The sequence below is a fragment of the Myotis nattereri genome (assembly GCF_964212035.1).
Source record: "Myotis nattereri genome assembly, chromosome: 12".
NCBI lineage: Eukaryota > Metazoa > Chordata > Mammalia > Chiroptera > Vespertilionidae > Myotis > Myotis nattereri.
This window is the reverse complement of record NC_138087.1, coordinates 81,635,950-81,660,939: the sequence shown is the minus strand read 5'-3', so window position 1 is coordinate 81,660,939 and position 24,990 is coordinate 81,635,950. Positions and strand designations below refer to the sequence as shown.

Here is a 24,990-nt window from a genome sequence, read left to right as displayed (position 1 = left end):
GAAGCATCCTCCCTCCCTCACTGGCTCGGCGCTCGGACCCTGCGACCTTTGACCTGCATCTGCAAGACGCCTCCATTGGAACATGTTTCCCCATGTCCCCGCGTCCCCGCTGTCTGCCTTTACGGGGCCTCCTAGCATGCGCTGATTCTTAGAAATGGGGGAACGTACACATACTATAACTCCGGGCCTCCTCACTGTCCCCAAACCCTGACTTGCACATCAGTCACTCACTCCTTCCACGACTCAAGTGCACGTTTTCCCTTGGACGAGCAGGCTGTCACTCTAACAGGCCGCGTGCTGTGAGCTGTTGCCAACACCCCAAGAACCGGATTTGGTACCTAGCCCGGCTCCGCTGCCTGCTGCTGCCGCCAGTCCTCCAGGAGCTGGTGCTGCTGGGAGGAAAGACGGTTTGTTCAGGAGCCGGCAACCCGAGGAGACTGGAGACTCTCGTCACAAAATTTTTTTTTTTTTCATGAATCCTCACCTCAAAATATTTGTGTTTATTGCTTTTCAGAGAGAGTGGGAAGGTGAAGGAAAGGGAGAGGGAGATAAACAATGAAGTGAGAGAGACACTTCAACTGGTTGCCTCCCGCACACGCCCCAACCAGGGGGCAGGGAGTGAACCTGCAACCCAGGAACGTGCCCTCCACCAGGAATCGAACCCAAGACCCTTCAGTGATCGGGCCAACGCTCTAACCACTGAGCAACAGTGGCCAGGGCGCAGAGACCATCTTAACAAATGGACTCAGGCAGAGATGTTTTATAGGAGGAGGAAGTGGGGGGGAGAACAAAGGGATGGAAGGAGGGGTTGAGAGTTGTCCGCTGAGGGGATTGTCCGCAAACCCCATCTGTTCAGATCCTGGGTCGAAGGTCAGCAAACGTCTGGCAGCCGGATGTCCGGGGCCGGAGGCTGCTTCCTATGAACCATCCCTGGAATTCTTAAGAAAACAGGCTGATGTACGCAATCACATGCTACTCACAGATCATCCTTCACAGGAGAAATGATAAGGGAATGGGGGGCTGGTGACTAGCTGACGTAGCTTCCTTGGTGCTAGAATATAATCCTGGGAATGTCTGTCTCCCGCAAGGCCTGCCTCGGGGAGCCAGGAGGTGAGCAGGTCCACGTGCAGGCAGGTCATGGGCACGAGCCATGTTCAAGGCTCGGTCACCACCCTCGCCCGGGAGGCCTGCGTCCCCTCCCCCAAGAGCAGGGCCATCGTCCTGAGTTCTGAGCCCCCGGGGGTCCCCCTCCCCTCAGACGGTCCCGAGTGTGCAGGAGGCTGGCGTGTCCATCTCCCCTGTCACCACCTCCCCCTCCCGTGAATGAGGGCAGAGCGAGAAGGTGGGGACCCGCTGTCACGTACGAGATATGACTCCTGCTGTGCTCACCGTGTTGGCTCTGCACTGATTACAGAGGCACCTTCCCACCCGGCTGGGAGGTGCGCGTGGGACCCGGGGGCTCACCTGGAAACGGGCCCCTCCTCCCCCACCGGGAGCTGCCTGTGATCCTGGGAAGGTAGCAACCTTGTTCCAGAAGCCAGACCCCAGCCCTTTGCAGACTCCCAGCCCTTGCCACCCGCAGGCCTGTGCAGGTCTCCAGCCCCCATGACCTTGAACGGCCATTTGGCTCACCCTTTGGCTACTTCCCCTGTCACCTGTGTCCTTCTACCCCAGGAAAGCAGTTTATTCAGGAGCCAGAGCCAATGTCAGCAGCCGGCTTACGGGGGGCACAGCACAGGTCTGTGGGTGACGGCTGCTCCCCATGCTGCCGGCAGGACCGGAGTAAACGCTCATCCGTGATCCCACCCTGTTTCTGCTGAATTGGCTCAGGGAGTGACCGGCTGCCCCCGCCCCGTGATTGCCCGTTACATGCACTCCCCTGGGGGCTAATATGCATTATTATAGTACAAGTTGAACGAAACCTTTGTGTACCATTCCAAGGAACTGGCTTCACAGGAAGCGCCTCCCGCTCCCAGGGGACCCCGCCCAGCAGGTGACTGGCGCTCAGCCACCAAACCAGACGCAGAGAGCACGCTGGACGCCGCTGACCGGCAAGATGACCGGGACATTCTGGGAGCTCAGCTCCCTCCCCTGAGCTCTGTTCTGTGTCCCCCTCCCTCCTGTAGAGACCTCCCCGGGTCCAGGCCAAATCTCAGGCCCCTGGTGCCAGGGACACGGTAATGGCCCTGATGGGACCTCCATCCTGGGTCACGTCGGCCTGGGGGTCACACCTGGACGGGGATGGGGGCCCCACCTGCCACTCGATCTCCACCAGGTGGTGCTTCAAGATTCAGCGACCCGCTCCCAGGGCAGGAGAGGCGTGGACAGGGCCCGTGCTGCCTGTCCCTGCTGGGGCTGCGCTGCTCTCACAGGGTCCCAGGGAGAATTCAGTGCCACCTGCCCACTCCCCAGTCAGCCTGCTGCTGCCCCAGTCCAGCTCCCAATCCTGCTTCTGCAGGGCAGTCAACTCCTCCCCTGCCCTCCCCTCCCCTCCTCTCTGCCCACCCTGGACCCCAGGGAGTCCCTAACCCTCTGGAACCCACAGCCCATTGCATGCAAGTGAGTTCCTTCCGGCCACCCCTGCCGTCCTGGGGGTCCCTCAGGGGGGGTCCCCTGGGCAGAGCTAGGGGACCAGAGGGGGCTCCTGGGCTTTCTCTAAGGACACACGCAGGCAGCCCTGGCCGGTGTGGCTCAGTGTACAGAGTGCCAGCCTGTGGACCGAAGGGTCCCAGGTTCCATCCTGGTCAAGGGCACATGGGCGGGTTGCGGGCTGGATCCCAGGGCGGGTGTGATTCTCTCTCATCATCAGTGTTTCTAGCTCTCTCCCTTTCGTTTCATCTCCAAAGTCAATGAAAATATATCCTTAATTAAATATAATAAAGACACACGCAGGCCCTCCCCACACAGCCCTCCCCACCCGGGGCATCTGGTCCCACTGAGGGGAAGGGGGGATGCAGCCACAAAGAGCAGCCGCTGCCATGGGAACCGTGGTCCTGGCCCTCGTCCTCCTGGGCACTGCAGCCGCCACGACCAACAACAGTCCAGGTGAGCCAGGCGCCCGGTGGGCCGGCCTGATGAATCCCAGACCCGAGAGCCTCAGCACAGACCACTGCCTGTCCCCTGCCGGGTCCTTCCAGAACATTCTCCTTCAGACTGAGGCTTAGCCACCCTCTGCAGGGGCACCTGCCTCGGGGTCCTCCCAGGAGGGGCACAGGTGGTGTGAGGGGGGAGGCTGGAGAGCTTGCCCTCCCCCAGCCCCGGTCAGTGCAAGGTCGCACCCAGCGCTGGGGGCCTTGAGCCTCGGGAGACGGGGGGCCCCAACTGCTCCACGAGATGGCACAGCAAGAGGGCAAGGGTCCCAGGGTCCCCACAGGCCCCGACCTCCTTCCCTGGCCCAGGAGCTCTCAAGGGGGTGCCACCCCTCCCTCCGGAGTCTCTGGCTGTGGGAGGGGCTGGGACAGGGGAGGGTTTCCGGTCCCCACACCCTCCCTAGAGGCCATGTATTTGTGACGGACGCACTTGAACTCTGAGAGGCAGGTGCCTCTCTGGCTCCAGGTCTGCGGGTGCTGCTGTGTGTCCTCGGATCACAGGGACCCCCACCCTCCGCACCCTCCAGCCCGGGATTCCCAGGCCACATGCCCGGGGAATGGGGGTGACACGCGGCACTTCTCCAGCCCCCGCTGTCACAGATGCGGGGGCTGCACTCACTGGACGGGCCGCAGTGGGGGGAGCTCCTCCTAAGGTCTCACACATTCGCATCAGCCACTCTGACCCCCCCAAAGCCTCCCTCTGCTCTCACTCTGCAGCCGGGCACAGAGCCCAGAGGGGCTGAATGACTCCCCGAGGACACACAGCCTGAGGAGTGGGGTTCCCGGGGTCAGGTGGACCCTGAGGCTGGACCCATCATCTGGGGGAGGACGGACCACAGGCTTAGCAGAGGCGGCACCGCCTCCCCTCCAGGCTGGCCCTCCTGATGAGGCAGGCGGTCAGGGCACAGCCATCTGCCAGGCCGGGTCCCCACGGTGGCAGGTCCCTCTGGAAGGAGGTGGGGCAGCTGCGCTAGCTCGGCCCAGGTCCTTACCCTGACGGTTGCCTGCGCTTCTCTGCAGAAGTGAAGGTGCTGGGGCTGGAGGCCGACAAGCTCACCATCCTCCGGGGCTGCCCGGGGCTGCCCGGGGCCCAGGGGCCCAAGGGAGAGGCAGGCGGCGAGGGCAGAAAAGGTGAGTGCCCGGGTGACGGGGGGGCTGGGCCTCGTCCATGCCCATGGGAGACCCGACAAGGCAGGGCTCCGAGCAGGTCTCAGACGGGGCCTGGGGCTTGGTCACATGGGGTGTGCGTCCCGTTGGGAGGGAGCTGGTCTCTGGTCACCCACGGAGCCGCCGGGCCTGTGTGGGCGGCCAGCACGGCTCCTGGTGATGACGCACCTGCTGCGGGGGACCCGGCTGGACTGTCCTCCCTGCCCTCCCTGGTCCCAGCTGAGCCCAGTGGGCCTGTCTCCAGGGGCGACCACAGTGGGCCTGGCAGTCACAGCCAATGGAAATGCCCAGGATCCTGGAATGAAGGCAGAGCTGGGCTCAGGCCTGGTCCCCTGGGAAGGACCCTGGTCGCAGGTCCTGGCCTCTGACGGGACAGTTGGGACTATGAGCGCTGGGGTCCGGGACCCTCCCTCTGCTTCCCAAGAGTCAAATATGGGGTGCTAGGAGCCTGGGTCCCCAGAGTTTGCTCACTAACATGTTTGAAATTGCAGGAGATCCAGGCCCAGCTGGAGCCCGTGGGAATGCGGGACCCCCGGGACCCAAAGGTAACTCAGCAAGAAGCATGGAGAGCCCGGGCAGGACACCCCACCACCCGGGGGCAGGGAGAGAGGAGGGGCACTTCCCTGGTGGCACATGGAAAATTCCTAACCATAACCTTGTGGTAACCATAAACCTTTCCTTATTCCAAACACTAACCCTAACCCTAACACTATATTACCCCTAACCCTAACCCTAACCCTAACCCTAACCCTAACCCTAACCCTATCCTTATCCCTAACCCTAACCCTATCCTTATCCCTATCCCTAACCTTATTCATATTCCCTAACTCCTGTGGTGGGCAAACTGCGGCTCCTTGGCCCCGTGAGTGTGGCTCCTCCTAAGCCTTGGGAGCACCCTAATTAAGTTAATAACAATGTACCTACCAATACAGTTTAAGTTTAAAAACTTTGGCTCTCAGAAGAAATTCCAATCGTTGTACTGTTGCTATTTGGCTCTGTTGACGAATGAGTTTGCCGACCACGAGAACCCCCACTCTCACCTTGTCCCTAACGCTGACCCTGATCCTAACTCTGCCCCCAACAAGGTGCTCCCTCCGCCAGGGCGTGGTCTGGGTCTGGGTCTGTGTCCAGAGCACCCGGGGGCCCAGGGCGGATCCCGACCCCCGCCCAGCACTGACCGGCACAGAAAGGAGACCCGGCTCCCTTGGCCCTGACCTGTCCCCGCCCTGGGCTCTCTCGGCCCCAGGAGGGGGGACAGCGAGTCCTCTGGCTGACGGGTCTGGCATGAGCCTGTCCTGTCCTCGAGCCTGTGCTGACCCTCCTCTCTCTGCAGGAGACCGAGGGGAGAAGGGCGCGCGGGGAGAGAAAGGTGAGGCCCTCCCGCCCTCCCAGGGGTGGCTTCCGGACCCTGAACACAAGGGGGTTCCCAGGGTGTGGGGCAGGGGCTGGGTGGAGAGCAGGCCTTCCCTCTCCGGGAGGGTGTGGAGGGCGGGGTGGGGCCACACTCCTCCCAGAGCCCGCCCAGCCCATCCCTCCCATCCCGGCCTCGGACCCCTGAGCAGGGCCGGCCTGTCCTCCCGGGACTCCGCCTGGGGCTCCAGGAAGTTGGGCAGCGATTAAAACACAACGTCGGCCAGAGGCTGTGAGCCAAGCTGCGGTCACAGACCATGAGCAGATGTGGAACCTGTGCCCTGAACTGCCCATGACACGCGTGTGGCCCTCACACATGTCCGCGCTCCGCGTGCTGGTGCAGAGTCGATGGCACAGACACCTTCTCCACGGTCCCCGCACAAAGTCCAGGAAACAGAGAAGGGCCCGGACGTGCACGCCCTGGAGACCCCTCTCTGGACCCGAGACAGTCACCCTCCCCCCCCCAGGCTCACCCCCTGTGGTCCGAGGTGCAGACGCCCCTTCGCTGCCCTCCCCACCGAGCGGCCTGCTCTCCCCGTGTCCCCGAGGCTGCCCGGGGCCCAGGAGGCAGCTGAGGCTCAGACTCCGCCTCCCGGGAGCACAGCCAGGGGCCTCCCCAGGGGGCAGGCTGGGGCCTCCTGGGGGGACCAGCCTCCTATGGAAGCATCTAGAAAGGGCCTCCATCGCCTCCTGGGGCGGAGGGACCAGGGCTTGGCCGTCCCGCCTCTCACGGGTGTTTTCTCTCCCCCAGGAGCGCCGAGGGAAGCTGAGCGATGTGACACAGGTGGGCGACGCGCCCGGGTCCGGCGCCCAGTTTGGCCCCAGGTGGCGGGTGTGCCCGGCCCTCCCTGCAGGGACCATGGCCTGGGGTCCCCCATGCAGCTCATCAGCCTGCAGGCCCAGAGGCCCCGCCCCCTGCCTCACCTCTGGCCAATCACACGGGACAGCACTCAGCCCCGCCCCCTGCCTCACCGCTGGCCAATCACACGGGACAGCACTCAGCCCCGCCCTCCTCTCCTGCCTTAGGGACCCCAATGACAGTCCCAGTCTCTTGCCCCCAAAATATTAGACCCCAATGGCCGGTGCTCGGGGACCAAGGTGGGGGCGGCCTGGGGGGGAGGGCCCTAGCACATGGGCCTGTCTGTCACAGCTGGGTGGCCCTGTTGGGGTCTCTGTCCAGCCCTGGAGCCTCCTGCCCACGCAGACCCCACTGTCCCGCCCTCCCTCCGTCCTGGGGCCTCCACGTGCCGCTTCCCTTCCCAGGACCTCGGAGCTGCGGGGATCTGAGCAACAGTAGCCACCCCCTGAGCGGCTGGCACACCATCTACCTGCCCGACTGCCGGCCGCTGACCGTGCTGTGCGACATGCACACGGACGGCGGGGGCTGGACCGTGAGTGCCGGCGGCGGGAGGGCGGTGCGGTCCTCGGGGGGCGGCTGCCGGGCCCGGGCCTCGCAGACCAGGCTCCACCCCGAGGACCCGCGCTCCGGGGCCCTTGTCCCTGTCCAGGCCCCTGTGTCCGGGGCTGCCCCTTCCCAGGGGACGGAGAGACCCCGACGAGGTGGGAGAACCCGACCGTGGGCCCGGCCCCAGGGAGCTCCGTGCCTCTAAGTGTGAGCTCTGGGCCTGGCCTCCCCTCTCCCAGCTGCCACGTCCTCCTCGGTCCCACGTGGGCGCAGTCTGCCCGCCCGGGGTCTGGGCTGTGGGCGGGGCCGTGCTGGGCGGCAGCGCCGTCTCCCCTCCCCCAGGTGATCCAGCGCAGGGTGGACGGCTCCGTGGAATTCAACCGGGACTGGGCCGCCTACAAGCAGGGCTTCGGCAGCCAGCTGGGCGAGTTCTGGCTGGGCAACGACCACATCCACGCCCTGACCGCCCATGGTAGGGCCCTGGCCGCGGCCTGGGGGTGGGGGTGGGGGAAACCCTCCTGCCCCGAACTCTGACCTGGGCCACCTGGACGCAGCCCGCTCCTCCGCCCCACACGTGCCGCCTCTGAGGACAGGAAGGTCCCAGCGGGAGGGGGGCGTCAGGGCCAGAGGAAGTGGGTTTGGGGGTCAGACCTCCTCTGGTCTCGACCCCTGGCATCTCAGAGGCCAACCTGGGGACACGGAGGCCCTCATCAGGGTTTGGCCCAGCACCCAGCCCTGCCCTCGCCGCCCCCGTGCCCTGTCCCTCAACACACACGGGAGACGCCCCCTTCCCACCAGGCTGCGGTGACCGCCCCCCCCCCCCCCACACACACTCCCAGGGCCCCTTCTCTCTGGGGCTGGAGGGAGGGCTGGGGGTTTGGCTCAGACCCTGGGAGCACGTGCCCCCACCCCTCAGTGACTGGGACTTTCTGGGGGACCTCGAGGGTCATCCTCGATGCCCAGTGCAGGTCCCCTGAGCATCACCCACGTCCTGGCAGCTAAGGGTCCCTGCTGCCGGGACTGAGGCCCTGCCCCCCGCAGGCACCTACGAGCTCCGTGTGGACCTGGTGGACTTCCAGGGCAAGCGCTACTTTGCCAAGTACCAGTCGTTCAGGGTGGGGAGCGAGGCCGAGAAGTACCAGCTGGTCCTGGGCACCTTTACTGGGGGCAACGCCGGTGAGTGTCAGCCGCATGATGGGTGGTGGGAGTCAGGGGTGGGCCGTGGAGAGCGTCTGGCCGGGGTCCTGGCTCTGTGTCCCTGGGTCTGGGCGGGGCCTGGCCTCACCACGTTCCTCCATCCACACGTGGGGATAACCCGCCTCCACCTGGATGCGCCCATGACGAGGGCGGGACACACGGGCTACAAAGAGCAGGACCTGAGCATCTCCCTCCTGATCGCCCGCGTCGGAGCAGGTGGACAGGACGCCCGGGTAGCACCGCTCATGGCGCACGTCCCTCCCGTGGGGCCTGCGGGACCTGGACGTCTCGGGCAGTGGCCTCCCCTCCACGGGGCACAGTGCCCGTTCGCTGGCGGTCACAGAGCAGAGGGGGGAGACCGAGGCCGGGGATCCGCCGACCGAGCGTTCGCTGGCGTGCGCGGCACCGTCGGACTTCCCAGCGCACAGCACGCAGCTGGACAGCTCCGGCCGGACCTGGAGCCGGCACCTCCTGGCGCTGAGTGTAAGCGGCCCCCCTTCTCCCGGCAGGTGACTCCCTGACCCAACACAACAGCTCCCTGTTCTCCACCAAAGACCGGGACAACGACGGGTCCTCCTACAACTATGCTGTGACGTACCAGGGCGCCTGGTGGTTCTACAGCTCCCACTGGTCCCACCTGAACGGGCGCCACCTTGGGGTCTCCCCCGGGAGCTCTGGGATCGGCGTCTACTGGTATACAGGGCAGTCGAACTACTACAGCTACAAGGTGGCCGAGATGAAGGTGCGGCCCGTGTAGGGCGGTCGGCGGCCTGGAGCGTCTCGAGCAGGTCCGCGCCCCCAGCCCTGGCAGAGGAGGCCTCCACGCAAAGGCAGAGCTCACCCCGGCCCCGCCCCTGGCCCATCAGGGACCCTCAGCTTCCAGACCCCGACCTACTCCCGCCTTCCTCTCCCGCCCGCCAGGGTGAGGGTGACCCTGACCTTGCGCACTCACACGTCCTCAATAAAGCTTCGCCTCGCTCCGCAGCACACGATTCCCGTCACATTTGTGTCGTCCGGTCACTGGCCCTGTGCACGTCTGGGTGCCTGTCCGTGCCGCCCAGACCCTGGCACTGTAGGAGGTTCTGGTGGCATCAGACGAGGTGGGCAAAGCAGGGCCCGTGGCGCCTGCGTGGCAGTGCCGCCTCAGGGCACACAGCCGCTGCCTCCTGCCTGTCCTGCCTGTCCTGCCAGCGGTCTGTGCTCCCGGCAGGTTTGCAGCCTCGGGCCACGCGGAAGAGCACAGACTCACACGGTCTGGCCGCCGGCCCCGCCCCGCACCAGCCAGCCTGGGAGAGCGTGTGTGCTGACCCCCAGCTCCGCGGGGGAGGGCGGTGGTGAATCAGTGAGGAATCCCATGGGAGCCTTGGCTGGGTTGTCCCAATGGTTAGAGCACCAGCATTGGACCGAAGGGTGGACGGTGTGACTCCAGGTCAAGGGAACCTACCTCAGGTTTGATCCCCAGTCCTGGTCCGGGCGTGTGCAGTAGGCACCCATCGATGTATCTCTCTCACATCAATGTTTCTCTCTGTTCTGCTCCTCCCTTCCTCCCTCCCTCTCTCTCTCTCTAAAGCAGCGGATCTCAACCTGTGGGTCGCGACCCTTTTGGCGGTCGAACGACCGTTTCATAGGGGTCGCCTAGGACCATCCTGCATATCAGATATTTACATGACGATTCATAACAGTAGCAACGAAAATAATGTTATGGTTGGGTCACAACATGAGGAACTGTATTTAAAGGGCCAGAAGGTTGAGAACCGCTGCCTAAAGATTGATGGGAAATGTCCTCCCGTGAGGACTGAACAAAAGAAACAGAACCCAGTGCGAAGCCTTGAGGGCAGAAGACGGGGATCAGAAGGGGCTGGTGTTGGGGTCACGGCCATGCCAAGCGGCATCAGACCCGGCCTCGGCCGGAACCAGCGTGTGGTGTGCCGTGGCCCTGCGTGTGGCGCTGCTGGTCAACATCACCTCCCAAACCCGGCCTTTCCGAAGAGGAGGGGCCTCGGAGGGGATGGACCCGCGTCCTTGTCCGGGGCCTGAAGCCCCCTCCGGGCGCGGAGCCAGCTCTGCCCCCCACCGACGTCTCAGCCACCGTGAGCTCTTTAATTCGTTATCCTTGTCAGGGTGCCTGATGAGCCATGTGTGTGGGGGGCGGCCGATGACAGATTCCTTGAGCTTCGCTGGGGGCTGGGAGCCCTGCTGACCACCCCAAACTCACCTGCCCCGACCTCCAACCTGAGCCACCTGGAGGGAGCCCGCGTCTGGGAGGGGTCCTAACCCTGTGTCAAGGTGGCCAAGATGAAGGTGTTCCCCGTGTAGGGCAGCCGGCGGCCCAGAGCGTCTCTCTCTGAGCAGGTCCCGCGCCCCCCAGGAAGGGCACACGAAGCCACCACGCAAAGGTGGAGCTCGCCCTGGGCCCGCCCCTGGCCTGTCAGGAACCTTAAGCTTGTAGACCCCAACCGACTCCTCGCCCTTCCTCTCCCACCTGCCAGGGTGAGAGTGACCCTCACCTTGCACACTGCACGCATCCTCAATAAAGCTTTGCCTCTCTCTGTAGGCACACGATGCCAATCTATAAATATTTCTCTCTGTTCTTCGACCAGCGCAGCTAGAGAGCAGACGAGAGTCCTGAGTAGGGGCAACAGGGTATTGAGAAAATGAAAGAGACAGACACAGAGACAGTAGGGAAAGCTGGGACAGGGTGGGTCAGCTGCCCTCTGATGGAGAGACAGGGACCCAGAGCAGATACAGTGGGTTTATTTTATACAGTAAAGTTACCAGGAAGTTTTACTAAAGTTTAAGATAACGAAAATATGTGCATTCTTGCTGCTTCTTTGTAATCGTCAGTTCTGGATGGGTCTGGATAATCGTGTTTGTCCTGGTGCCTGGCTGGAACTCAGGTGCTTGGCACCTGAGCTAAAGGTCAGACTGACAACACACCTGCCTCTGTCAGGGTATGTTTCCAGGTCATGGGTCAGCCAGGCGCCACAGGATTCAGATGACAATCAGCTCAGGGACCTTTCTCAGGTGCTCTCTCCATCTCCGCCTTCTTTATATTTTAAATGTGGCTTGGACATCTCATTGGAGCCTTCTGACGTGAGATCTCAGGAGCTTGCTGCTGACTAAAAGGAAGCAGCGTAAGTTAGTGGTACATAAAGGAATCCTATTAGTTGCCAGGTGGTGTGTTTTAACATTTTCCATGGATTAAATCCTTTTAAATCATCCAGCAATTCTTTTCACTGGAGATATAATTTCATCATGACTATTCAGAATGGCTTGCACATGTTTGTGTAGCCATACAAGGTCTATACTCATATTATTATGATGCCATATTCCCTGTACGTCCATCTTGATATTACTTTAATCCCATAGAGAACTGTCATTGTGGGGCTGAAGTCACACAAATATATGTGAAAGCAGCATGGCAATCGCAGCTGCTGTCTCATCCTGACACTTTCTAATTGATGACCTAGTCCTATCACTACAGCTTCCAGAGCATTTAGCTTTGTTTCTAGCCTTTTGTCTATATCTTCTTGACCGTGAAGTGTAGCCGAGGTGTTCTGAGCCAATTCATGGACAAACCTTGCATTCTGGAGGCTCTGGGTCAATTGAAGAGAAGCAGTGACAGCAGATGCGATGACAGTAACGAGGGTAACGAGACCAGAACTAATAAGCCCACAGCACGCTGTTCCTGGGATAGCTGATTGTGCAGGTCCTGCAATGCCTGGAGGCGTGCATCATGACACCATTTCCCTGTTATGTGGGTAGGAGGCATAATAAAGGAAGGCTGCTTTGAAATTAATATATCTTCATTCGGGTGATGCCTGGAAACACAGCTGGTAAGGTTACAGTGATGGCATTGGACAGCATAATGGGTGTCCAATCTGGTGATGTTCACCTTTCCAGTCACCAATACACATGGAGGCTGGACACAGGCTCATAAGCCATGGCAAGGGCTCTATGAACATGCTCCTTTAATATCAGCTAAGAAAGAGCCAGTAAAAGTAAGAAAGTCAAGGGCAGCAGCTAAACGCCACAGACCTTTCTGTAAACCTCCTGTTTCCGCGGTCAGGGTGTTACCCACAAACCCTCCTGGTGACATAGGCTCGTGATGGGACGTTTAGCATCAAGCCTGTGAGACCAATCCAAGACATACACGTCAGAGCCAGAAATGTTATGTCTCACTGGTACAGGGTTGGCGCAATCTTGCCTTAGAGGAAATGCTCCCAGCTCAGTAGTGGTGCTATTAGGGCAGGAGGGGAGCAGGAGATGCTGATCAGACAGCCATCGGGTGGCCTTAGGGAACCCCAGGTTAGTAACTGTCTGAATATATTTTCCCATATCCCAGGGGCCTGCAATGTTAGCAATGTCTGCGCCTCCATAGGACGTCTTATTTTCTTGGCTAAACTGCAAACATCCTGAAGTCCCCCTTTTAGGTAAACAAATAGGGGGCTCCCCACTGAAGCCATTATAAGTATAATCACCTTGGGAAGAAGAAGTTACGTGCTTCTGGGAGCTGCCCCCTACCATGTCGGTGTTAGTAAACACTGGCACTGATTCTCGGTCCAGGCGGCTGGACTGACCACAGAGCCCAGAGGCTGCGGACGGTCAGGCCTGGGAGGCGCCGTCCCGGCACCATTCGTTAGAGAGAAAACAGAAGGGCGCAGCTGGTGGGGCTCAGGGGCTGAGCATCGACCTATGAACCTAGAGTCATGGTTTCATCCGGGTCAGGGCACAGGCCCGGGCTGTGGGCTCGGTCCAGTGTGGGGCGTCAGGAGGCAGCTGATCATTGGTGTTGTTCTCTCATCAGTGATGTTTTCTCTCTCTCTCACCCTCCCTTCCTCTATGAAATCAATTAAAATATCTTATTTAATAAAGAGGTAATATGCAAATTGACCGCCAAGCCCTCATGTCACAAGATGGCCGGCCCATGTCGTCACAAGATGACCACCACCACATCATCACAAGATGGTCAGAAGGGAGGGCAATTGGGGGCTACCAAGCCCGCAGGGGAGGGCAGTTGGGAGGGGGACCAAGCTGGCAGGGGAGCAGTTATGTGTCAATCAGGTTGGCAGGGGACTGGTTAGGGGCAATCTGGCAGCCAGGCAGGCGAGTGGCTAAGAGCCAGCAGTCCCAGATTGTGAGAGGGATGTCTGACTGCTGGTTTAGGCCCAATTCCATAGGTTTTAATCCATCAGTCTGACTTCCCCTGAGGGGCCCCAGATTGGAGAGGGTGCAGGCACCGGGCCTCTACCATTAAATAAATTTTTTTTCAAAAGAGTGAGAAACACTCGGAGGGGCAAATGCCCAGGCATGCTCAGAGGTGGCGGCCTTGAGCTGCATCCTTCTGCTGAAAGGTGGTGGGCGCTGGCGGGCAGGCTCTCCCAGCTGCGCGGGCAGGTGTGGGGGCTGCTGCTGGAGGCCAGGCAGCGAGAGCGGGTGCAGGTGCGGGCTGCTGGCTGCACGGGGAGCCCCCGCCTTTCAGAGAGAGTCCCCGCCTCCTGCATGAGTCTCTGGCCCCTGGTGGGCTCATTCCAGGAGCACCCACACCTGTGGGCACAGGGCCCTGGGGGAGGAGCGGCCCTCATTGGAGGGAGGTGCTGTAACTTGTACCTCGAAGGTGAGGACAGTGAGTGAGCCTGCGAGAGGGAGGGAAGGGGAGGGGCCTCAGTGAAGCCCGTGGGCCAGGCCCTGCAGAGCCCCCCACTTCTCACATCTCCCTCAACCTTGAGGCCTGGCTGCACCTGCCCGTCTGGGATGCAGGACAGGACCTTCAGGTTGGGGTGCGAGTTTGGCCGGGAGCCTTGGGCCGGTGAGTGCTGCCACAGGCGTGTCCTAGGACCCAGGCACAGGCGCTGGACGCGGGGCTGCTCTCAGGCCCGGAGACTCCGCTCCCCACATTCAAGTGCCCAACAATTGTCAGCAAGAGCTCACCTGCACCTCCAGCTGCCCACTCCAGGCGGATCTTCAGCAGACACGAGCTGAGACGGCGCCCGGCCTTGCTTCACTCCCATTCCTGGGATTGAGGAGACGGTGCCCCTCCCGGTCCCAGCGGCAAATGGGCTTAAGTCCAGAATGGGGTGAGCATGGCCCCCTCCCCAGGGGCCCGGCCATGGCTGCCCTGCGATTCCGCCTCCCAGAGGCCGAGCATCCCGGCTGTGAGAGGCAACATCCACTCCTCTCCGTCCTGGACCGGCTTCCCCGCGGGGACAGACGGGCATCGGGCAGGTTGGGAGGGTCTCCCTCTGGGGCGTGTGTGGGGATGAGCGTGTGTGGCTGTGCGAGGACCTCGCTGCCCTTGGGGACTTTCTCAGACTCATTATCAACGAGGAACCACTGGCCTGAGAGGCCCCCGCGGCTGGGACGAGGTGGAGACTCCGCGAGGGAGACACACAGAAGAAGACGCCCTTCAGCGTCTGTGCTACTTGTTGCTGCGGAACAAGTTACCCTGAGGTGTGCGAGGCCCCGAGAGCTTGTCATTCTAGAACGTTCCCGGGTGTCCTTCTCGGCTGGGAACAGGCAGGTCTGTGGCCGGGCCAGCGCTGGGGGCTGCCTCCTGCCTCCTGGCTGCCACGCGGCTCCAGACAGGCCCCCCCCTCCCTGGGGCTCCCGGGGCCAGATCCCACCATAAACACGCTCCCTCCCGAGACCGGGAGCCCTTCACAGGGCAGAGCTTCAGCTGTGAGAGGCGCAGGTGGTGTTTCCCTTTTCCCAGCGACGCGCTGGTGGAAGCCAACTCGACCCCTCGCTTTCCAGTGGGATTGGGCACAGACAGAGGAGCGCGAGGGGAGGAGGGCGCGAAGGCCCCGCTGGGGGAGGCAGTGTGCGGGGCAGACTCCCCTCTTCCCTCACCGCCCCAGGAGGAGAGAAGCCGGAGTCGGGGCACGGGGGCTGACAGGAGAGCACGTCCCACCCAGGGACTCGCAGGAGGGCAGTCGGGCACGGAAAGTACCCAGGATGCACGGAGCGACCCTGGGAGGTGCCCTCGCTGGGTCTCAGCTGATGTCCGGATGCTCAGCAACACGCTTTCCGTCCCGGGCCCTGGGGTCACGGGGCTGAGGGTCATGGCCGCCCCAGGGAAGCCGGAGGAAGGGCGAAGGCTCCTGACCACCAGCCCCAGGGCACTGGCGATGTGCAGGTCTCTAGCCCCCATAACCTGTGAGCGGCCATTTGGCTCACCCTTTGGCTACTTCCCCCTCTTATCTCTGTCCTTCCACCCAAGGAAAGCGGTTTATTCAGGAGCCAGAGCCAATGTAAGCAGCCGGCTTACGGGGGGCACAGCACAGGTCTGTGGGTGACGGCTGCTCTCCATGCTGCCGGCAGGGCCGGGGTAAACACTCATCCATGATCCCACCCTGTTTCTGCTGAATTGGCTCAAGGAGTGACCGGCCGCCCGCGCCCCGTGATTGCCCGTTACATAAACACCTCGGTGGGAAATAATGTAACCTGTAGGTGAACACCTTTGTGTACAGTTCCGAGGAACTGGCTTCAAAGGAAGCCCATCCTGCTCCCAGGGGCCCCGCCCAGCAGGTGACTGGCGCTCAGCCACCAAACCAGACGCAGAGAGCACGCTGGACGCCGCTGACCGGCAAGATGACCGGGACATTCTGGGAGCTCAGCTCCCTCCCCTGATCTCTGCTCTGTGTCCCCCTCCCTCCTGTAGAGAACCCCCCGCCCCGGGTCCAGAACCAACTCTCAGGCCCCAGGTGCCAGGGACACGGAAATGGGCCCGATGGGACCTCCATCCTGGGTCACGTCGGCCTGGGGGTCACACCTGGACAGGGACGGGGGCCCCTACCTGCCACCTCTGTCTCCATCCAGGTGGGGCTTCGAGATTCAGCGACCCGCTCCCAGGGCGGGAGAGGCGTGGACAGGGCCCGTCCCTCTGTCCCTGCTGGGGCTGCGCCGCTGTCACAGGGTCACAGGGAGATTTCAGTGCCACCTGCCCACTCCCCAGTCAGCCTGCTGCTGCCCCAGTCCAGCTCCCAGTCCTGCCTCTGCAGGGCAGCCAACACCTCCCCTGCCCTCCCCTCCCCTCTGCCCGCCCTGGACCCCAGGGAGTTCCTAACCCTCTGGAACCCGCAGCCCATTGCATGCAAGTGAGTTCCTTCCTGGCCACCCCTGCCATCCTGGGCATCCCTCAGGGTCCACCTGAGCAGAGCTGGGGGACGAGAGGGGGCTCCTGGGCTTTCTCTAAGGACACACGAAGGCAGCCCTGGCTGGTGTGGCTCAGTGGATAGAGTGCCAGCCTGCGGACGGAAGGGTCCTAGGTTCAATCCCGGTCAAGGCACATGGGCGGGTTGCGGGCTGGATCCCAGGGCGGGTGTGATTCTCTCTCATTGCGGTGTTTCTAGCTCTCCCTCCTTCCTTTCGTCTCCAAAAACAATAAAAACATATCCTTAATTAAATATACTAAAGACACACCCAGGCCCTCCCCACACAGCCCTCCACACGCTGGGCATCTGGTCCCACTGAGGGGAAGGGGGGCCACTGCAGAGGGGGCGCTGAGGGCGTGGTGGGGGGACCGTCCCCTGGGGCTGGGGAGGGAGTGGCCTGGCCAGGAGGAAACTAGAGCAGAGGCAGGACTCAGGCAGCAATAAAAGGTGCGAGAACCTTGGCAGCCGGAGCTGGGATGCAGCCACACGGGACATCCGCTGCCATGGGAACCGTGGTCCTGGCCCTCGTCCTCCTGGCCACTGCAGCCGCCACGGCCGACAACTGTCCAGGTGAGCCAGGCGCCCGGCGGGCCGGCCTGATGGAGGTCCCAGAGCCCAGAGCCTCTGCACAGACCACTGCCTGCCCCCTGCCGCGTCCTTCCAGAACATTCTTCTTCACACTGAGGCTGAACCACCCTCTGCAGGGGCACCTGCCTCGGGGTCCTCCCAGGAGGGGCACAGGTGGTATGAGGGGGGAGGCTGGAGAGCGCCCCCTCCCCCTGCCCCGGTCAGTGCAAGGTTGCATCCAGTGCTGGGGGCCTTGAGCCTCATGGGACAGGCGGCCCCACTGCTCCACGAGATGGCACAGCAAGAGGGCAAGGGTCCCAGGGTCCCCACGGGCCCCGACCTCCTTCCCTGGCCCAGGAGGTCTCCAGGGGGTGCCACCCGTCCCTCCGGAGTCTCTGGCTGTGGGAGAGGCTGGGACAGGGGAGGGTTTCCGGTCCCCACACCCTCCCTAGAGGCCGTGTATTTGTGACGGACGCACTTGAACTCTGAGAGGCAGGTGCCTCTCTGGCTCCAGTTCTGCGGGGGCTGCTGTGTGTCCTCGGATCACAGGGACCCCCACCCTCCGCACCCTCCAGCCCGGGATTCCCAGGCCACTTGCCCGGGGAATGGGGGTGACACGCGGCACTTCCCCCACCCAGCTGTCACAGATGCGGGGGCTGCACTCACTGGACGGGCCGCAGTGGGGGAGCTCCTCCTAAGGTCTCACACATTTGCATCGGCCACTCTGACCCCCCAAAGCCTCCCTCTGCTCTCACTCTGCAGCCGGGCACAGAGCCCAGAGGGGCTGAGTGACTCCTGAGGACACATAGCCTGAGGAGCGGGGTTCCCCGGGGGCAGGTGGACCCCGAGGCCGGGCCCATCACCTGGGGGAGGACCGAGCACAGGCTCAGCAGAGGTGGGACCGCCTCCCCTCCAGGCTGGCCCTCTGGCTGAGGCAGGCGGCCCGGGCACAGCCATCTGCCAGGCCGGGTCCCCACGGTGGCAGGTCCCTCGGGAGGGGGTGGGGGGCATCGGCCCAGGTCCTAGCCCTGATGGGCGCCCATGCTTCTCTGCAGAAGTGAAGGTGCTGGGGCTGGAGGCCGACAAGCTCACCATCCTCCGGGGCTGCCCAGGGCTGCCTGGGGCCCAGGGGCCCAAGGGAGCGGCAGGCGCCATCGGCAGGAAAGGTGAGTGTCCGGGTGAGGGGGGCTGGGCCTCATTCCTGCCCAGGGAGACCCAGCAGGGCATAGCCCCCAGCAGGTCTCAGGAGGGGCCTGGGGCTTGGTCCACTGGGTGTGGGTCCCCGTGGGAGGGAGCTGGTCTCGGGTCACCCACGGAGCCGCCGGGCCTGTGTGGGCGGCCAGCATGGCTCCTGGTGATGACGCACCTGCTGCGGGGGGACTCGGCTGGACTGTCCTCCGTGCCCTCCCTGGTGCCAGCTGAGCCCGGGGGGCCTGTCTCCAGGGGCGACCACAGCGGGCCCGGCAGTCACAGCCAATGGAAATGCCCAGGTTCCCCGGACGAGGGCAGAGCTGAGCGCAGGCCTGGTCCCCTGGAAAGGCCCCTGGCAGCAGGTCCTGGCCTCTGACTGCACAGCGGGGACTAGGAGGGCTGGGGTCCAGGTCCCTTCCCTCTGGTTCCTGAGGGTCTAACCTGGAGATGCTAGGAGTCTGGGTCCCCAGAGTTTGCTCACTGACATGTTTGAATTTGCAGGAGACCCAGGCCCAGCTGGAGTCCGTGGGAATGTGGGACCCCCCGGGCCCAAAGGTAACTCAGCTTGAAGCATGGAGAGCCCGGGCAGGACCCCCCACCCCTGAGGGCAGGGAGAGAGGACGGGCACGTCCCAGGTGTCACATGGGATAATTCCTAAGCATAACCTAATGGCAACCATAATCCTATCCTTCTCCCAAACACTAACCTTAGTCTATCCTTCTCCCAAACCCTAACACTAACCCTAATGTAACCCTATCCTTTTCCCAAACACTAACCTTAATCCTATCGTTAACCCTATTATTACCCCTAACCCTGACCATAACCATAACCATAACCTAATGGTAACCATAATCCTATCCTTATTCCAAACACTAACACTAACCCTAACTCTAACCGTATTATTACCCCTAACTCTAACCCTAACTTTATCCCTAACCCTAAAATTATCCATATATTTATCCTTATCCGGAACCATAACACTAATCCTATCTTTATTCCTAATCCTTACCCTAATACTAACTTAGGCCTACCCCTAAAATTAACTTTATCTTTATGCCGAACCCTATCCTTATCACTAACCTTAACCCTAAACCTATCCTTATGCCTAATCCTATCCTGATCCCTAACCCTAACCCTAACCATCCTTATCCCTAATCCTAACCTTACCACTAACTCCAACACTATCCTTATCCCTAACACTAAGCCTAACCCTAATCCTATTCTTATCCCTAATCCTAACCCTATCCTTATATCTAACCCTTACCCTAACAATATCTTTATCCCTATCCCTAACCTTATCCATATTCCCTAACGCCTGTGGTGGGCAAACGGGCTCGTGAGCCACATGCGGCTCTTGGGCCCCTTGAGTGTGGCTCTTCCTAAGCCTTGGGAGCACCCTAATTAAGTTAATAACAATGTACCTACCAATATAGTTTAAGTTTAAAAAATTTGGGTCTCAAAAGAAATTCCAATCGTTGTACTGTGGATATTTGGCTCTGTTGCCTAATGAGTTTGCCGACCACGAGAACCCCCACTCTCACCTTGTCCCTAACGCTGACCCTGATCCTAACTCTGCCCCCAACAAGGTGCTCCCTCCGCCAGGGAGTGGTCTGGGTCTGGGTCTGGGTCTGTGTCCAGAGCACCCAGGGGCCCAGGGCGGATCCCGACCCCCGCCCAGCACTGACCGGCACAGAAAGGAGACCCGGCTCCCTTGGCCCTGACCTGTCCCCGCCCTGGGCTCTCTCGGCCCCAGGAGGGGGGACAGCGAGTCCTCCGGCTGACGGGTCTGGCATGAGCCTGTCCTGTCCTCGAGCCTGTGCTGACCCTCCTCTCTCTGCAGGAGACCGAGGGGAGAAGGGCGCGCGGGGAGAGAAAGGTGAGGCCCTCCCGCCCTCCCAGGGGTGGCTTCCGGGACCCTGAACACAAGGGGGTTCCCGGGTGTGGGGCAGGGGCTGGGTGGAGAGCAGGCCTTCCCTCTACGGGAGGGTGTGGAGGGCGGGGTGGGGCCACACTCCTCCCAGAGCCCGTGCAGCCCATCCCTCCCGTCCCGGCCTCGGACCCCTGAGCAGGGCCGGCCTGTCCTCCCGGGTCTCCGCCTGGGGCTCCAGGAAGTTGGGCAGCGATTAAAACACAACGTCGGCCAGAGGCTGTGAGCCAAGCTGCGGTCACAGACCATGAGCAGATGTGGAACCTGTGCCCTGAACTGCCCATGACACGCGTGTGGCCCTCACACATGTCCGCGCTCCGCGTGCTGGTGCAGAGTCGATGGCACAGACACCTTCTCCACGGTCCCCGCACAAAGTCTAGGAGTCAGAGAAGGGCCCGGATGTGCACGCCCTGGAGACCCCTCTTTGGACCCGAGACAGTCACCCCCCCCCAGGCTCACCCCCTGTGGTCCGAGGTGCAGACGCCCCTTCGCTGCCCTCCCCACTGAGCGGCCCGCTCTCCCCGTGTCCCCGAGGCTGCCCTGGGCCCAGGAGGCAGCCGAGGCTCAGACTCCGCCTCCCGGGAGCACAGCCAGGGCCTCCCCAGGGGACAGGCTGGGGCCTCCTGGGGGACCAGCCTCCTATGGAAGCATCTAGAAAGGGCCTCCATCGCCTCCTGGGGCGGAGGGACCAGGGCTTGGCCGTCCCGCCTCTCACCGGTGTTTCCTCTCCCCCAGGAGCGTCGTGGGAAGCTGAGCGATGTGACACAGGTGGGCGACCCGACCGGGTCCAGTGCCCAGTTTGGCCCCAGGTGGCGGGTGTGCCCGGCCCTCCCTGCAGGGAGCATGGCCTGGGGTCCCCCATGCAGCTCATCAGCCTGCAGGGCCAGAGGGCCCGCCCCCTGCCTCACCGCTGGCCAATCACATGGGACAGCACTCAGCCCCGCCCCCTGCCTCACCTCTGGCCATCACACAGGACAGCACTCAGCCCCACCCCCTGCCTCCCTGCTGGTTAATCACATGGGACAGCACTCAGCCCCGCCTCCTGCCTCCCCTCTGGCCAATCACATGGGACAGGACTCAGCCCCGCCTCCTGCCTCCCCTCTGGCCAATCACATGGGACAGGACTCAGCCCCGCCTCCTGCCTCCCCTCTGGCCAATTACATGGGACAGGACTCAGCCCCGCCTCCTGCCTCCCCTCTGGCCAATCACATGGGACAGCACTCAGCCCCGCCTCCTGCCTCCCCGCTGGCCAATCACATGGGACAGCACTCTGCCCCGCCCCCTGCCTCCCCGCTGGCCAATCACATGGGACAGCACTCAGCCCCGCCTCCTGCCTCCCCACTGACCAATCACATGGGACAGCACTCAGCCCCGCCTCCTGCACCCCTCTGGCCAATCACATGGGACAGCACTCAGCCCCGCCCTCAGCTCCTGCCTTAGGGACCCCAATGACAGTCCCAGTCTCTTGCCCCCAAAATATTAGACCCCAATGGCCGGTGCCCGGGGACCAGGTGGGGGCGCCCTGGGGCGGGAGGGGCGGGCACACGGGGCTTGTCCATCACAGTCGGTGGCCCTGTTGGGGTCTCTGTCCAGCCCTGGAGCCTCCTGCCCACGCAGACCCCACTGTCCCGCCCTCCCTCCGTCCTGGGGCTTCCACGTGCCGCTTCCCTTCCCAGGACCTCGGAGCTGCGGGGATCTGAGCAACAGTAGCCACCCCCTGAGCGGCTGGCACACCATCTACCTGCCCGACTGCCGGCCGCTGACCGTGCTGTGCGACATGGACACGGACGGCGGGGGCTGGACCGTGAGTGCCGGCGGCGGGAGGGCGGTGCGGTCCTCGGGGGGCAGCTGCCGGGCCCGGGCCTCGCAGACCAGGCTCCACCCCGAGGACCCGCGCTCCGGGGCCCTTGTCCCTGTCCAGGCCCCTGTGTCCGGGGCTGCCCCTTCCCAGGGGACGGAGAGACCCCGACGGGGTGGGTGAACCCGACCGTGGGCCCGGCCCCAGGGAGCCCCGTGCCTCCAGGTGTGGGCTCCGGGCCTGGCCTCCCCTCTCCCAGCTGCCACGTCCTCCTCGGTCCCACGTGGGCGCCGTCTGTCCGCCCGGGGTCTGGGCTGTGGGCGGGGCCGTGCTGGGCGGCAGCGCCGTCTCCCCTCCCCCAGGTGATCCAGCGCAGGGTGGACGGCTCCGTGGACTTCTACCGGGACTGGGCCGCCTACAAGCAGGGCTTCGGCAGCCAGCTGGGCGAGTTCTGGCTGGGCAACGACCACATCCACGCCCTGACCGCCCAGGGTAGGGCCCGGGCGCGGCCTGGGGGTGGGGGGTTGGGGGTAACCCTCCTGCCCCGACCTCCGACCTGGGCCACCTGGACGGAGCCCGTTCCTCCGCCTCCAAATATGCTTCCTCTGAGGACAGGAAGGTCCCAGCGGGAGGGGGGGCTTCAGGGCCAGAGGAAGTGGGTTTGGGGGGCAGACCTCCTCCGGTGACGGCCGCTGGCATCTCAGAGGCCAAACCGGGGGGGACACGGAGGCCCTCGTCGGGGTCATGCCCAGCGCCCCGTCCTGCCCTCGCCGCCCTCCGAGCCCCGTCCCTGGACACACAGGGAGACGGCCTCTTTCCACCAGGCTGAAGCAACCCCACTTCCCCCTCCCGAATGCTGAGGGCCCCTTCCCTCTGGGCCTGAAGGAGGGCTGGGGGTTTGGCTCGGGACTGTGGGAGCACGTGCCCCCACCCCTCAGCGACCGGGACTTTCTGGGGGGACCTCGAGGGACGTCCTGGGTGTCCAGTGCAGGTCCCCTGAGCATCACCCACATCCTGGCAGCTCAGGGTCCCTGCTGCCGGGACTGAGGCCCTGCCCCCCGCAGGCACCTACGAGCTCCGTGTGGACCTGGTGGACTTCCAGGGCACCCGCCACTTTGCCAAGTACCAGTCGTTCAGGCTGGGGAGCGAGGCCGAGAAGTACAAGCTGGTCCTGGGCGCCTTTGCTGGGGGCAACGCCGGTGAGTGTCAGCCGTACAGTGGGGGGTGGAGTCTAGGGTGGCTAGTGGGGAGTGGGCTGTGTGGGGAAGGCAGTGGGAATGGGCAGTGGGGGTGGGCAGTGGGTGGGCAGTGGAGAGCGTCTGGGCGGGTCCTGGCTCTGTGTCCCTGGGTCTGGGCGGGGCCTGGCCTCACCACGTTCCTCCATCCACACGTGGGGATAACCCGCCTCCACCTGGATGCGCCCATGACGAGGGCGGGACACACGGGCTACAAAGAGCAGGACCTGAGCGTCTCCCTCCTGACCGCCCGCACTGGAGCAGGTGGACAGGACGCCCGGGTAGCACCGCTCATGGCGCACGTCCCTCCCGTGGGGCCTGCGGGACCCGGACGTCTCGGGCAGTGGCCTCCCCTCCACGGGGCACAGTGCCCGTTCGCTGGCGGTCACAGAGCAGAGGGTGGGATTCCGAGGCCGGGGATCCGCCGACCGAGCGTTCGCTGGCGTTCCCGGCACCGTCGGACTTCCCAGCGCACGATGCGCAGCGGGACAGCTCCGGCCGGACCTGGAGCCGGCACCTCCTGGCGCTGAGTGTAAGCGGCCCCGCGTCTCCCGGCAGGTGACTCCCTGACCCAACACAACAGCACCCAGTTCTCCACCAAAGACCAGGACAACGACGGGACCTCCTACAACTATGCTGAGACGTACCAGGGCGCCTGGTGGTACATCAACAGCCAGGTGTCCAACCTGAACGGGCGCTACCTTGGGGGCTCCCACGGTAGCTACGGAAACGGCATCTACTGGAATTCGGGGAAGGGGTACTACTACAGCTACAAGGTGGCCGAGATGAAGGTGCGGCCCGTGTAGGGTGGCCGGCGGCCTGGAGTGTCTCCGAGCAGGTCTCCCGCCCCCAGCACGGGCACACGCGTTCCTCATGCAAAGTCGGTGTTCACCCCAACCCCACCCCCGGCCCTTCAGGGACCCTCAGCTTCGAGAACCCGCCCGACTCCCGCCTTCCTATCCCGCCTGCCAGGGTGAGGGTGACCCAGACCTTGCACACTGCACTAATCCTCAATAAAGCTTCGCCTCGCTCCACAGGCACACGGTGTCAGTCTATAAATATTTCTCTTTTCTGCGACCAGCGCAGCTAGAGAGCAAACAGGAGTCCTGAGTAGGGGCGATGGGGAATTGAGAAAATGAAAGAGACAGACACAAAGACAGTAGGGAAAGCTGGGACAGGGTGGGTCAGCTGCCCTCTGATGGAGAGACCGGGACCTAGAGCAGGTACTGCGTGTTTATTTTATACATTAAAATTACCAGGAAGTTTTACTAAAGTTTAAGATAAAGAAAATATGTGCATTCTTGCTGCTTCTTTGTAATCGTCAGTTCTGGATGGGTCTGGATAATCCTGTTTGTTCCTGGTGCCTGGCTGGAACTCACCTGCCTGGCGCCTGAGCTAAACGTCAGACTGACAACACACCTGCCTCTGTCAGGGTATGTTTCCAGGGCATGGCTCTCCCAGGCGCCACTGGATTCAGATGACAATTAGTCAGGGACCTTTCTTCAGGTGCTCTCTGCATCTCCCCCTATTTTATATTTTAAATGTAGATTGGACGTCTAATTGGAGCCTGTGGACTTGAGATCTCAGGAGCTTGCTGCTGACTAAAAGAAAGGGAGATAAAATTAGTGGTACATAAATAATCCTATTAGGTACCGGGTGGTGTGTTTTAACATTTTCCATGGATTAAATCCTTTTAAATCATCCAGCAATTCTTTTGCTAGTTTTACTGGAGATATACTTTCATCATGACTATTCAGAATGGCTTGCACATGTTTGTGTAGCCATACGAGGTCTATACTGATATTATTATGATGCCATATTCCCTGTAGGTGCATCTTGATTTTACTCCAG

At 62.5% G+C, this 24,990-nt stretch overlaps 2 protein-coding genes across 2 annotated transcripts; both read left to right on the top strand.

The window, feature by feature from the left end:
- The first annotated feature begins 995 nt into the window (after nucleotides 1-995).
- Nucleotides 996-9,253, top strand: LOC308528228 (ficolin-2-like). The gene is made up of 9 exons (XM_081103777.1): nucleotides 996-3,045; nucleotides 4,110-4,220; nucleotides 4,748-4,801; nucleotides 5,590-5,625; nucleotides 6,418-6,450; nucleotides 6,930-7,057; nucleotides 7,414-7,543; nucleotides 8,113-8,247; nucleotides 8,778-9,253. Exons 1-9 carry the CDS (start codon nucleotides 2,952-2,954, stop codon nucleotides 9,023-9,025), a joined length of 969 nt encoding a protein of 322 aa, XP_080959903.1. The 5' UTR covers nucleotides 996-2,951; the 3' UTR covers nucleotides 9,026-9,253.
- Nucleotides 9,254-16,897: 7,644 nt separating this feature from the next.
- On the top strand, nucleotides 16,898-23,945 carry LOC308528231 (ficolin-2-like; the record flags this gene model as incomplete). The annotated part of the gene is made up of 9 exons (XM_081103779.1): nucleotides 16,898-16,991; nucleotides 18,044-18,154; nucleotides 18,681-18,734; nucleotides 20,020-20,055; nucleotides 20,842-20,874; nucleotides 21,783-21,910; nucleotides 22,267-22,396; nucleotides 22,969-23,103; nucleotides 23,698-23,945. 9 exons carry the CDS (start codon nucleotides 16,898-16,900, stop codon nucleotides 23,943-23,945), a joined length of 969 nt encoding a protein of 322 aa, XP_080959905.1.
- Nucleotides 23,946-24,990: the final 1,045 nt, after the last annotated feature.

Excerpts from the sequence above, each read along its gene's own strand:
- LOC308528228 (XM_081103777.1), top strand. The coding sequence starts at position 2,952 with ATGCAGCCACAAAGAGCAGCCGCTGCCATGGGAACCGTGGTCCTGGCC. Across the intron at positions 3,046-4,109 it reads CACGACCAACAACAGTCCAG|AAGTGAAGGTGCTGGGGCTG; the intron begins GTGAGCCAGGCG and ends GCTTCTCTGCAG. Across the intron at positions 6,451-6,929 it reads AGCTGAGCGATGTGACACAG|GACCTCGGAGCTGCGGGGAT; the intron begins GTGGGCGACGCG and ends TTCCCTTCCCAG.